This window comes from Anas platyrhynchos, chromosome Z (assembly GCF_047663525.1).
Source record: "Anas platyrhynchos isolate ZD024472 breed Pekin duck chromosome Z, IASCAAS_PekinDuck_T2T, whole genome shotgun sequence".
Taxonomy (NCBI): Eukaryota; Metazoa; Chordata; class Aves; order Anseriformes; family Anatidae; genus Anas; species Anas platyrhynchos.
This window is the reverse complement of record NC_092621.1, coordinates 69,995,248-70,009,226: the sequence shown is the minus strand read 5'-3', so window position 1 is coordinate 70,009,226 and position 13,979 is coordinate 69,995,248. Positions and strand designations below refer to the sequence as shown.

At 38.3% G+C, this 13,979-nt stretch overlaps 1 protein-coding gene across 3 annotated transcripts in view; it reads right to left on the bottom strand.

Annotated features, from left to right (window-relative positions):
• Window positions 1-1,756: 1,756 nt before the first annotated feature.
• The window catches only part of TDRD7 (tudor domain containing 7), a 38,137-nt gene continuing 25,914 nt past the window's right edge, over window positions 1,757-13,979 (bottom strand). For 2 of the 3 annotated variants that reach the window (XM_038170816.2, XM_027446339.3), the window contains exons 8-17: window positions 12,351-12,537; window positions 10,613-10,724; window positions 9,637-9,839; window positions 9,364-9,498; window positions 7,705-7,788; window positions 7,417-7,551; window positions 6,982-7,092; window positions 4,935-5,434; window positions 4,373-4,533; window positions 1,757-2,254 (exon numbers count right to left, since the gene is read on the bottom strand). In XM_038170816.2, coding sequence (XP_038026744.1) covers window positions 2,034-2,254; window positions 4,373-4,533; window positions 4,935-5,434; window positions 6,982-7,092; window positions 7,417-7,551; window positions 7,705-7,788; window positions 9,364-9,498; window positions 9,637-9,839; window positions 10,613-10,724; window positions 12,351-12,537 — 1,849 coding nt within the window. In that variant the 3' untranslated portion in view covers window positions 1,757-2,033. The remainder of the gene's footprint in view (window positions 2,255-4,372; window positions 4,534-4,934; window positions 5,435-6,981; window positions 7,093-7,416; window positions 7,552-7,704; window positions 7,789-9,363; window positions 9,499-9,636; window positions 9,840-10,612; window positions 10,725-12,350; window positions 12,538-13,979) is intronic. The other variant, XM_038170817.2, reaches the window with a different exon arrangement.

Here is a 13,979-nt window from a genome sequence, read left to right as displayed (position 1 = left end):
GCAGAGTGGCGTGAGAAAGCAAGGTCCTTGGCTCTCTGCAATCTGTGCCCTGCAGCAACATCGGTGTGTTATCAGCATTGCTCTCATCCCAAATCCAAAACACAGCGCCACACCGGCTCCAAGGAAGAAAAATATCTTCAGAAAATATAAAATAACTTCAGAAAAATAACAGTCACAACCAGCCCAATTGAAGGCTCCAGCGTAAAGGCAGTGAGACTGAGTGAATGTTCTCCTTGCTTCGTGTCTGGGCTTTTTGGACTCTGGAGCAGCCAGCTATAACCAGGGAGACAGTGAAGCATACCCTAGAAGGATAGGACAAGCAGCTCAAAAAGCATCTTAATTTCCTGAGCATCTACCAGGCTGCTCCCCCTGCTACTACAAGCGTAAATCCCAGGTCTGCTCCACTCCATCACTTTGCAGGTGCACGTCTACTCCTGGCCAACAACAGATCAGCAAACCTCATAGTGTGCAAACACAGCCCAGGTATTCTTCGAACAACCCGACAAACTTCACTACAGCTCCACAAAATTACCCTGTGCCATTAAACTTTTCCAGCAACATTTGCAAGCTTGCAGGTGTAGGTGTCATATGCTCTTAGGCACACAAGAAAGCTCTCCCACTCTCCAGAAGCTCAGGAAAGTGCTTTTCTCATCCTAATGACCCACACCATCCGGATTTTTTGGCTCAGCAGCAGTCCTACGTAGAAAGAAAACTCTTTTACATCAATATTTATCCTACGGCAGCTGGAGATCACTTTGATTCTTTTACCTACATTCATCACCTTTGCAGCTGAGGAAGGAGAAACTATAAAAAATCCTGGAAGAATGATTAATTAAAAGCAGCTGAAAGCTCTTGTAAGCCTGATAGTAACCTTGCTAAAACGGCAACCAGAAGCTGTATATACCAGGTAACACGCAGTGTTGCATGCAAAAAAAAAAAAAAAAAAATCAATGGAAATCTTAAGAGGTTAGACACATTGGCAACCCAGAGAGGCAGACGATACCATCCTTTTGCATGTCTTTGGGTGCTGGGCTCCACAGTCTCTGGCTTTCTTTGTAGTACAATGTCACCCACTGCTTCCGCAGGCATTTTCTCCCATCTTGCTGTTACACAGGCACCGCATGTTTCTGTCCATTTTCTCTTACCCATGCAGGCAGCAGGCCATCAACTATAATAATATCTACACCACCTCTAAAAACCAAGGTCCTCACAATCTGAAGGGAGGCAAAAATACTGTGTTCAAAGCAATCATCTGTGTGCTTATGGGACATTGTTTGCTCCTGCCTCGTGGGAAAAGCAGTTGTTTAAAGTTTCTCAGAAACAAGTAAGAAAACAAATTATTAGAAAAGGAGGGAAAGGAATGCCTTGAATTTAGCAAGCAGAGGAAATGGGGTAGAATTCAGAAAAGTAGTATCATTCCTAACAAACAGCATCCAGACTAGTAAGCACAGGGAACTCCATACCCTTCTGTGAAAGTTAGGTCCTATAATCCCAGGCAAACTCCCCTGCCCCAAACAAGGCATTTTCAACTATTCAATTCTTAGCATGCTAAGGAAGGGGGAAAAACCCATCAAAAATGCACACCTCAGTCACTAAATTCAAAAACATTGAGGACTGCTTCCTTGTTTCCCAAGCAATAAAAATTCTAGTTAAAAAAAAAAAAAAAACAAAAAACAACACGGGAGTAGTATCCAGTAATGGTTAGAAGTACCAACTATGACATATGCCTCCCCCCCACTCAGGGAAAGATCACAAGAACAAGTCACCATTGTTTTATTGATAAATAACTTTTTTAGTATTTTCACCCAAACTCTATCATTTCAGTGGTAAACAAAAGTGCAATTTTTCATAAAGTCAACCTGAAGTCAATATAACCCAAACTTGTTAAACAAATCTTTTTCACTGAACACACATTTCACAAGTTCATACCCTTCATGTCATCAAGGCAATGTAAGAAGTTACATTTCTCTTCAAAGCCTGTTAATTTATTTTATTGCTAAAGAATCTGAGCCGCTACGTTTCAGAAGTGGTGATTAATCAGCTTTTGAAAGTTCCGCAAGACTTTGAGACACAAAGTCATGAATCCACGTATCAATATCTGGAAGAGACGTGTCCACTAAGTAAGTCACTATTTTTCGATCCCAAGAGTTAGTACTTTCATTAATTGCCTGTATCTGCGCCACCAAGGGTTTCTTCTCTACTCGATTCCGAAACATTATTGACGCCTCTTCTGACCACTGCTGGCTTTTCACTCCTAGGACAAATGTAAAGCAGAAGAGTATGTTATTTACAGACTAGAACAATCTGAGTGACCAAGCTTATATAGAAGCAGGGGGTTTAAAACCTTGAGAAAACAGATATTCAAGTACTAGTGAAGGCAGCTTAACTCCAGGAAAAAAAAAAGCTCACTCATCTCCCACACAAACAATGTTAATTATTGCAGAGGCTAGAACATTTATTTTTTTCTTAAAGTCTAAATCTACAGATAGCTTCACAAAAGTGAAAGGCAAACGCACTGACTCACTGAGTTTTTCCAAGTATAGTAGCTGTGATGTATGACCAAGCCATGTTACCTAGACAAGAAGGAAACTAAAGATCTTTTCAGAAGAAACTAGTGATTTGTATTCTGCCTGAGGATGCTGAAACAGTAGCCTAGATTTAGATTTTCTTCATCTCAAAAGAGCATTAGCAACTAAAAAACCTGCCAAGCCTTCAAATCCCAAACTAGACCTGCAGAGAGAAGAAGTAAATAGAAATGACTCCTAAATGTCTCACAACTCCTACTGTTTTTTGAGATCCCACAGAGGTGGGCCTGCTCAGGGACATGATGCTAGAATCCAAACTGGGTTTGGATACGGCTGTAAACCACCAAGGAAGAAGCAGCTCCTGCAGACTAGGAATTCAGTCTCCCCAGACCACTGCTGGTGCAGAGCATCTAGGCACAAAGGACTTAAAATGTTGCAAATTCCCAGGCAGTAAGTTACAGATAAAGGAAACAAAACAGAAGTGGTAACACTGCTTCTACTATTATCAGCAGCTTGCTAACAGGACAGGACACCACAGACCTGTCAATCCTCACAGGTTACAGAAGGAAAGCCGGGTTGGTAAGCAAATAGAATTGAACAAGAAAACAGACCAGAGTCTGAAAGACAACAGGTAAGACAAAAAGGGAAGAAAAAAGTGGAAGAATAGGAAGAAGATAGTTATCTGTCTTCTGGGCCTAGCTGGCCTGCTTCGACTGTATGTGGCAGCTCAGAAGCCAGCTCAGCTAGCTACTCAGGATTCTGTGAAGCAGGAAGAATTGATGACTTGCAGGCCCTCTTGGCAAGATCCTGTACTACCCCAGTACACAGACAGAGCTAGAAATCAGCTTCATTTCAGCACTGACCTCCTAGGACCCCAGCCTAGTGGGAACACATCCAACTTGACCTGTCTAAAGCAGTCCCCAAGGTCACACTGAGGCTATGCTGGAAGGCAGATCCGCAGAAAGCAACCAACAGAGCACCAACTGGTCTGTCACTTCAAGCAAGTGTATTCTGTAATTGAAGTCTAAGCTAACTAAGTCTAAGTTTACCAAACAGAGGTAGAAAGTAGCAGGTAAGAAGAGACATGAATCTGAAAGCAATGCCAAAATGAAATAAATTTGAACAAGAAGGAAAATACATTAAGGAGGGAACAAGTTGTAACTTTCTTATTTATTTTTTTAGATGTATGCACACCCTGTATGCCCATAATTAAACTAAGCTTACTTAAGTTTGATGAAAGCCCCCACCCTCCCCATGGAGTTAGTTTGTGAAAACCAATGTATTTCAGGCAATTTTGAGTTCCAAATATTTACTAGAAAACAGTAAGTTACAATATGGACAAGATAAGAAAGATTAACACCTCCAGAAACTCAGCATCTTGCCCCTAATTTTATGTAAACTACAATAATCAGAACATCAGTTCCTATCAACAGATTTATTGTAACTTCCACGCTTCATAATAGGTTACGTTTAAAGATCCAAAAAAACATTTGGATTTGATTTCCCTGGGTCCTTTGCATATTAGCCACCACACACAGGTAAATATTTATAAGAAACAGCTGCTGTTAGAATTTAAGCAATCTTCAGTTTTATACGTGCTAAAAGTGCTCCATTAAATAGGTAGGAAACCCAAACCATCAACACCTATGTAAAGAAGAAAAGGAGATCTACTTTGATAGCATAAGCATGCATGCACTGAGCATGTTTTTGCAAGCAGGTGCATGTTCACTCTAGAAAAAAAGACACTAACATTCAGCTTTGTCCCATTTACATTTATAGGCATTTGGTATCCTCACTGATGTAAGACTTAAAATAAATAAAAAGAAGAGTAAATGATTACCACCTACCTGCAAGCTGAGCTCTTATAGCTTGGAAAGGTAGTTTTCTGAATTTATCCAGGAGTGGCTGTACCTTCTCTATGCTGACAAGCTCATGTTTACCATAGTCCAGCTCGTACACTGACAGAAACCCATTTCTAAGGATTCCTTTTATTATCACCCTGTACCAACTGAAAAGAGGAAGAACAAGAATAAACACGATTTATATTTGTCCACTGTCAGGGCACCAGAAAAGCAATACACGACGGAAAGATTCTAACCAATGTGTCTCAAGCTTCCCAGATCTGGTACTATCTGAATGAAGTCCTTTGAACAACTATCTGGAAACGTGACGAGACTGCAACCTCATTTACTTCCTTAATCTCTCAGCTATAGCCAGAGATCTGCCACCTTGTTAACAATGCAGACAAAGCATTTCCCCCCAAAATTGCAACAAGGCCAAGCTTTAAAGAAAAATGTGTAATTCTGTCACTAACTCCAAAACAGCTATGCATGATGATTTACCAAGATTTAAGTACTGCTGTAGGTAAAAGCTTGCCTTCAGAGATTCTTAATCTAAGTATGTACTTACTGATTTTCAATTTTAGCTGCATACAACTTGTTTTTTTCAATGTTCACAGGTCTCTCTTCAGCCATGCTGTAGTACAAGATCATTTCTTCCATTAGGGCTTCCAGGTTATGTAGCTCTTTCCAAGGCTGGACAACAAAGTGACCTGGATGGCATGCCACTGAGACATAGACATCCATGAGCCCACCAACCTTTGACAAGGGTAGGGGTGGAGGCATATCACTGGCAGACACAGCACTACTGGGCTCCACAGCAGGCTCAGCTGAATCAGAGAAACTCTTCTCTAGCCTTCCCCGATTTAACTGCAGTGCTGAAACTGTATCACCTGTCACTTTGGCGGAGGTGGTCCCCCTGGGCGTAACGCTCAAGAAAACATCTTTCTGATGCTTCCACAGGTCTGCATTTACAATCTGACGATTGACACTACGATCCACGTCAGGGAAATTCTCTGGAGCAAACAAGTAAACGTGTGCAATTCCCTTTGCAGCATCCTGTTTAACCACCTTTAGAAAGAAAGTACAGTTTAATTTTCAGTTATCAACTACTAAATGCACATCTGGCGTTGAACAGCAGACTAAAGCCTTAACAGAAAAGCAGCAAGTTTACTCCCGTGAAGTATTTTCAAGATTCTCTCAAATAAGTTAACGAAATTGTTGGATAGTAAGCCAATCACAGGTGCTAAAAATAGCATTGATATTTATTCCACTAATGTAAAGCATATACAAAGTTTGAATCAAGTTTTGTTCTGCCCAACCAGTTCAATCTCAATATTGCTTGGCACAAGCATGTACGATTGCAGTTTTCTGGAAGACATTAGCCACAATTATAAATTAGCCATACAATTCTAAACAATTAAGTAATGCTATCAAATATTAACACTTAATCCTTCAGAAATCTCTTCCTGTCATTATGGGAGGTGAAACCTAGTAAATTAAGAATGGAATGAAAAAAAGGTGAAAAAAAGCTTCTAGGTTTGTATCATGTATAATTTCCAAGCACTGGCATAAAAAATATCTTATTTAAGGGCATATATCATTGGCAGCAACTAGCATTATTGATAATAAAGCACTGAAATTTTCATATGACATAGTACATAACATTTGTTTACAGCTTCCTCTGTTGATTTTTCTATCTTTCCTCTAATAATCTGCAAAGGATATTGCTACTTATAGGCAGCAAATGGAAGACAAATAAAAACTTTCCAAAATTAAATCATTTGTGTTTCTTCTATTATATAATCAAATAAAAACTAATATCAAACTCAAATTATCTTGAAAAGGACGTTTAGAAAAGGCAGTTGCAACAGCCACAAGTTCCAGACTACATGAGCTATGTTTTAACTGCACAGCCTCCTGGGTTAAAAGAAGCAAAAAGATCAAAAAAAAAACTACAAAACATGCTTTCCAAGTGCTCTGCCAGTACTTGGAATCAGATTTTTAACAGGAAATCATCTTTGTCTAGTCTCCAGATAGCAAAAAGATTTCCTTTATAATGGTGGCTTCAGTAAACTAAACCGGAAAGGAAACATTGCCAATGGAAATAATTTTATCTCAAATATAACCGAAACCCTTAATTAAATGATAGCAAATACTAAGTCACACTGGATTAGAAAAAAACAACAAATGAAAACTAAAACCACTTTCAAAGACCAGAATGAAAAAAGGTTATCTTCACTTAAGAGGCATAAAAATCATTTAAGATCTATGGAACATTTATGTGGTAAAACACAAACAACTATTTCTTTCTTAACAGTTCATAAAATAACTCTAGCTCCATATCTGGACTGGCACAGGAAAATGAGAAAGGCAATCAGCTGCTAAAATTCTTCAGAGGAAAAGAGAAACTGCTAATGAGCCAAATATTCTTATGTCAAACATCATAAGAAAGGGACTTTGTATTACACTTATGTCCAAGAGATGGCTACAAACTTTTAAACTGCATAACAGAAATAAATTCTGATGAATGGTTAAGTTTTCAAAGTTGTTCTTTCACTGTTTTTTTTTCCACAGGCCTATGGATTTAAGGTCATACAGGCATTTTGACTATTTACCTTCATGCTAAATTCAGGACAACTTGTTACTTTATCTCTCAGCCACAGTACAGCATCTGGAGTCCACATGCCAGTGTTGGGAGGCAGATCTGCTAGGCAGCATGTTACAGCCTAAGAACAGAAGCATATAAAAATATGGAAACTAGTCCACAAGTTGCCATTCTCAGAAAACTCATTAATTGTCATAGATTCAATAATATATGACAAACAGAAATAGACAGAGGGACATGCAAAACCTTATCATTACTAGTTCACTATTACCACAGCATCCTGTCAGTGGGACTACATTACAAGTTATTTCAGGCAGAGGTGCATAATGAAATGCTCTCCATTGTTGAACACGATGAAACAAAACAAAAAAATCATAGCATAAACCTAGAAGTAGCACCACTATCAAGAGATCTAGTATAGGTCACCTTAAACTTGTCTTTATACCTGAGGAGGTATTGCAATTACTTCTCTCAGGAATTGTGATGGGATTTCTCTTAGGTCTGAAGCTTCTACAGTTGCAACTGTTCCAGTGTCCACGAAGCGTACACCAAGCGCCCGTCTACTGTGAATGATTGTTATCTGAAATAAGACAGGAAGACAATCATTTTAAGGTTAAAAACACAACAGTGAAGCATACACTGTAAAATGTTTCAAGGAAAGTAAGAATTCGGATTTAGCTGAAGAGCCTTTTCTATGTGGGAAAACTGTTGCTGTTCTTTGAAAGCTTCTTACCTCTACACGTGCCCATTTTCCTTTGCAAGGTAACAAGCAGATTTTCCCACAGAAAGGCAGTGATACATTAAACTCTGATGTCTGCTGCAAATGCAAAAAACAAAAATTAAAATGCACAGAATCATTCCTAGCTGATACTTAACGAGCCATTTCAAATGCTACAAATAGATTAAACAGTTCTGAGAAGCAACAGAGCTGTCTCAAAAATAGTTTCTTTCCATCCTCAGAAACATTTTCTGTATCATTATTTACGCTTGCCCCATTAATAAAGCTTTAAGTCTGAGCTGTGGAACCAAGAGAATATGAACTACCAGGAAAAAAAACCTTTGGAAGCACAGAATATAAAGATCACTGACCACTAACTTTAATGTTCTGAAAAGCAACAGCACTGTGGAACTGTGATAGATAACTGAAGAATTTCCTCTCGTATATTCTAAACTACATTTAACGTGGACTCAAAGCCTCATGGGGCTGACATTCACTGCGATGATCCTAACCAGTGTTAGAAGACACTAGGAACATTGCAAAAAGCATGAAGAGGTTCCCGCTGGAGACCCATAAACACCTTATTGTGACTAAATTCGCAGGCAAAACAAAAAACCTCATGAGAAACTGTAAAGTCAAGGTCTGTCTTTGATAGCAACGAAACCCTAACACACTGTCCAGCAAATCTGGACAGTTGTCTGCCTTTATGTAGCTAAACCTTTCAGGGTATATCTCACACTCTTTCCTTCAGTGTTCAGCTTACTTGAAACTGAATCTTGATAACCAAGACATACAAAGTACTTATACAATATAAAGTACTTCCAAACGGAGCGTGGTCCAGAACAGGCCTAAAGTTCGACTTCTAAAAAAAAAAAAACTCTTAAAAGTTAGTTTTACAAGCAGTAATTCTAACAGAGTCTTACTTTTCAAGGATCTGCATTTCATGATTTGATTCTCTCATGTTTCAGCTGGACGTTGAACAAATTCAATACTGTAAACATTTTTTCTTTCATATAAAATCTTGACTATAGGAAGGGTTGTTGTACATGTGTGTAAAACGTAGATGAGTTATTAGACCTCTCTATTACATGGCTACTTTAAAGTAACTTCATTCTTTTGAAAATGTCTTCTATACATCAGTTCTGATTGAAATTAAACAACATTTAAAAGCTAAGGATACAAAGACAATATATGCAGCACATCAGGTCAAGGCTGTTGAATATTGAAGGAAGCCAGGCTAAAAAGAACAGACCTTGGTCACGCTGCTTTTGTCGTCACTTTGCAAAGAGCGTGCTGTAGGTCAGGCTATTCATACACCTCAACTCCATCACATAAATAAATATTCCAGAAAAAAAAGTATGGCAGAACATCCACAGGTTTTCTATCAACCTAGAGCAGTTTCTACAGGAAGCTTCCCATTATGAGCCATTTTGGTACTGTTTTAACTATTCAAGCGAAGTTAGTAGTAGTTATTGAATCTTAAGAGACAGCATTTGAACAAAAGAGCATCAGAAAACATTTTAACCTTGAAAACCGCATGCATAAAAACTAGGAACAGGTTTTTCAGCCTTTTTAAGTGTTCACATGTCTCAGAAATCTGAACTTTTCTACAAAATAAGGACTGGTGCACTGAAAAGGCCACATGACTTGACTTCTCCCTCATCACAGACCTACCTTGTGAAGGAAGTGGTCTTCTATCTTCTGCAAGATTTCAGAAAGCCTAGACAAGCCTTTAGATGGCAGTTGGCAATACAGACTTCCATCTGAGAGAACACTGGTTACTCTGACATTTGTATATAGTGCATCTACCTGCAACAGTAAGATTTTGACAAGAAAGGGGACACATACACACAAAGTTAGCACATTTGTGAGTACTGTTCTTTGTCCATCAAGACCTCTGTGGTCAATGATTTTTAATAAATTAAAAAGAAAAGAAGTAGATGGTACCTGTAGGTGTAGTTCAAAGGATTTGTCATACAAAGCCTTCAGACAAGTAGCATTAATGTTGATGTCATCTTCTCCAGAAGTGTCATAGAGAACAAAAAGAGGAGTATCACTCCTTTCCAGTATTTCCACAGCAAGTATCTTGGAGCATGCCTGCAAGTCTACAGCCTTTACTAGGGCAGGATCATCACAGAAGACTTCCAGCCCTGTAAGACACACCATACTTTTTATGTATTACTTTAATGAAGGGAAATATAATAAACAGCTGTGTTTACAACAGGAACCTTTCCAAGAATCAGGATGTAGTTGGAAGGTTGTATTGCACCTCAACTTGCATTCTACTGTCTCCTTTTTTAACACAAAGGCATCTTTGAGGGGAAAAAAAAAATCTTCTTCAGAAAGAATCAAGGAAAATATGCAGACAAAAAAAGGAACTGCATTCAAGTTTATTCTTGTCAATTTGAAATATTTAAAATAAAATGTTCTTAGAACATTTTAGAATCTTAGAACTAACATCTTAGAAGTTAGAAATGCCCACCAGTTTTAGGAAATTAAATAATTTCTAGCACAGTCTAGGAAGCCTGAGAGTGCTAAGAGGGGAAGAATCACTTTAAAATAACTAAATGATCACATTAGGTCTCATTTGTGGAAAAAGGAGTCATGCTAGTACATGCTTCACACAACAGGTTATTTCTTTAGACATGCATGTATTAAAGGAACAAACCCATCCAAGCTAAGTGTAGTAACAACTAAGCTCTATTGGAGATACTGGGGTCTTCTGATATCAAGGTTTTTTTTATAAAACTCTTCTTGACATCCTGCTGTCCACACACACCTGTGTCTGCTTACACTGACTATCTTGGGCAGAATCTAACATACGTAGTTATTCCAAACAAGGATCAGAATTCTCAAACTGAGATGGTTCAATCCGTAAGTCATGCAACAGCAAGCTGTATAGACAGCACCAGCCTTCTCTTACCTGCCAGTTTACATTTTGCAACTTGAAATGGAAGCGAACAGAACTGCTTGTGTAGTTTGTACACACTGTTGCTTTCAACAACTTCACTGAAGCCATGGTCAACATAGTACACCTGGTAAGGGAAAGTGAGATAAAAGCATAAGATCATTAATAGAACTTTAAATACACATTCTTGAGACTAGGGAAAATGTATTCAGCTACCACATCCTCTGTGCAACCATTAAACAGGCATTGCATTTTTTGCTAATTATAGTGATACAGCTACATAGAACCATTACTCTAATGTTTATTTCACTACTTAAATATTCAGAGCTTTCAAGGAAGGTCTTCTCAAGAATTCTGCAAAACCATCCTCTCTAACACAATCTCAACTCTTCATAGAAACAGGGCTGGAAGGACTCAGCATATTAACTTAAACCACATGAACGAAGATAATAAAGCTGCAATTTTAGAGTTTTCAAAGTGTTGAAGACTCAAGTTCTATATAAGTGCCATAGTGTGTTTTGTATTTTGTTCTACAGCCTTAAGAGGACTATTTGGAGTTATATTTCCAGTAACTTTGACACAAATACCACAAACACTGCAGGAAGTCAGTAGTAAAAGTGTTGGTTGGCAGTAGGTAATCAGAACTAAGGTGAGAGAAAGAAGGCATACATAGGGCTTTTTACAACTTATTTCTAAACTATATCATGCAAAATATCTGCACAACAAACTTTCAATAGGGAGTCCGAGCAGTGGTGGATGACCAGCAAGCAAATGCTGCAGTGTAGTAGTAGTCTTCTTTTGGCTGCTAGCTATGCCTAGACAAAAATCAGAGGCAAGCTTGCTATTTTTCTCTGAAGCCAATGTAATCTTTCACAAAACTGAATTCTGTGACAACCTGTTCCTTCAAGTTCTAGCTGAAGGTTATCATGCTTTCAGAAAAACTCAGTCTATCTCATGCGTTATTTAAAAATTTATGAAATGGATCAATTTTATATGTATGTTAAGGAGATCTGGGTAAAAAGTCACCCAACTATGGGAAGAAATGAAAAAAGTTATCATTAACATTTGATTAAGCAAGAAATAACTGGAAAATCTGACATTGTTCTTACAGTTCAATTATGTAGTCTAATTTCTCTGTGGATGTCAAGAAACATCCCCTTGGCTCAGGAAACATTTAACAGAGGAGTTAAATAATCTCAGAGGGGTTTAATTAACGTGCACAACAGATGCAACTCCCAGGATACCAGACTTGTCTGAAAGGGAAGTTTAAGCACAAGTGTATCCTTCTCACTGTCTTGCTAATTAATGCACATGATAGATACTTCAGTACAAGACTTCAAGCAAGATCTGAAACCTATTAGCTATTGAATTTTCTCCTTCCCCATTCCAAGTAGCACCACCACACCCATTCCTCCCATTACTATCAAAGGTAAATTTTCAGCACTAAGGCGCTTTAGTGCCCAGCCCTGTATAAAATCCCAAACTTCCACAAAATCCAAAATATCTGTGGAAAAAAAACAAACAACAACACTGAAAGACCATTTATTTTTGACAATCACACAACTTAAAAGAAAGACTTTAAAAGTCTTAACTTCTCCTATAACAGAAAAGAGAAGTACTTCAGGTTGGGAAAGGAGACAATGCTAGCAGTGCACCATGCTTGGGAATTGACTGTGTACCTAAAAAAAACCAACAAAAAAACAACAAAACATTTAAAATCTTTCACAGAGTGCCAAAACAAATAACTGCTTGCCTTTATTTTCTTGTCTTCCACAGAAATTATCCGAGCACGCAGCCAGGCCTCATCTTCAGTGTGTACAACAACAAGTTGCCCAACACTCAGAGACTGAGCTTGTAACACTGCGCGGTTCTGACTATAGTATGCTCTCATGTCATCTTCCATTTGTTCCTGCGCGTAAGAATAATCTTTCCCCACATACCTACAGTGTTCCAATAAAAAAAACCAAGCAGACAAACAAACAAAAACAAAACACGCACACAGGAGTTAGATCAATTCAAGCTGAATAAAAACCCAAGTACCTTTATACATATATATGAATAAATTATGGATATAATACATATTTTAAGGACATTGGTATCAAGAGTCTTCTCCACTGGCAAGGCTATAGAAAAGTAGTAACTGACAAAATGTAGTACTATTGTTCATAGTTAAATGTGGTCCAGCACTGTAGAATCTAACATGCTCAATTATACCTTTAGTAAGAGATCTTACATAATTATTACCATGTCTAACCATGTAGAGGAACCTGTCTACAAGAGCAAAATATCTGGGATGAGGTGTTAAAAAAAAAAAACCTGATATGACATACCAGTTTCTTAACATTTAACATATGACATCTCTGAAGTTACTCAGTCCTCAGCAAACACCAGTTTATCAGCTTTTTACTAATGTCAGTCAAAGCACAAGGCATCTAAAATAGTTTTACAGATCCCTCTCAAACTATGTGCTGTTTACTCCTGGCCTTCAGAACAAGCCTGGTAGTAGGCTGCCAACCTAATGTTTTATACTGAAGTAATCTGAGTTGCGTGAATCTTCTTAATTTACTGAAAACTACAAATGGGAAATTGTGAATAACTTCAGAAACAAGTCAGCTTAGCACAGAAGGAAAAATCTATTCTCATACTTGTATTAGCAGCTACTGCTTTAACTACATTAAAAGTTGTTCCTAGAATGACTAATGCCACTAATTTCTACCACACAGTTTTCTGTTTCACCCTATAACAAGCCAGGTTTATTCCGAAGTTCTGCTTACGCACAGGATTAGGGCAGGCACTGTACAGTAGCACACTGGGCCACCTTTGTTATAATGCTTAAGTTAAACCTGATCGCATTCCAGGCTGTCCTCAGGAAAACGGGGATTTCTCTGCTACCTTCCCGTTCAATTAAACGCTGCTTTTCAGACTGACAGCCACCTTGCCTCTATGTAAACACTCATCTCCTCCACAGTGGACGTGGAGTACAGCAACACAAGCAGGTATACAAAGCCTAGAAGTTCACTTCTTAGCATCGGTTTCATAAGGATATTTAAAGGACAGGAGGAGTATCACGAAGTAGAAAAATCATTCAAAACTTCCTGCCTCATGTTTTTCTGGTAACGGGTAAGGATCCTACTGAGGAAGATTTTGACTGTTAAAAGCCAACTGGAAAGTTATTTTTCATATTCTTTAGAAACAAATCTTGGAAAATGACCTCAAAAAAGGTGTTATATACACGTGGCCAGACTAGAGTGCGCACAGCATTATTGCTAGTCTCAACTGGAGCTGCTTCATGGGCCAAGTAAAGAAAGCCTGATGCTGCACTGTGGAAGGAACAGAGGGTTGTATCCTTCTATAGCAAAACAAGCTATGAAGTGTTCTATTC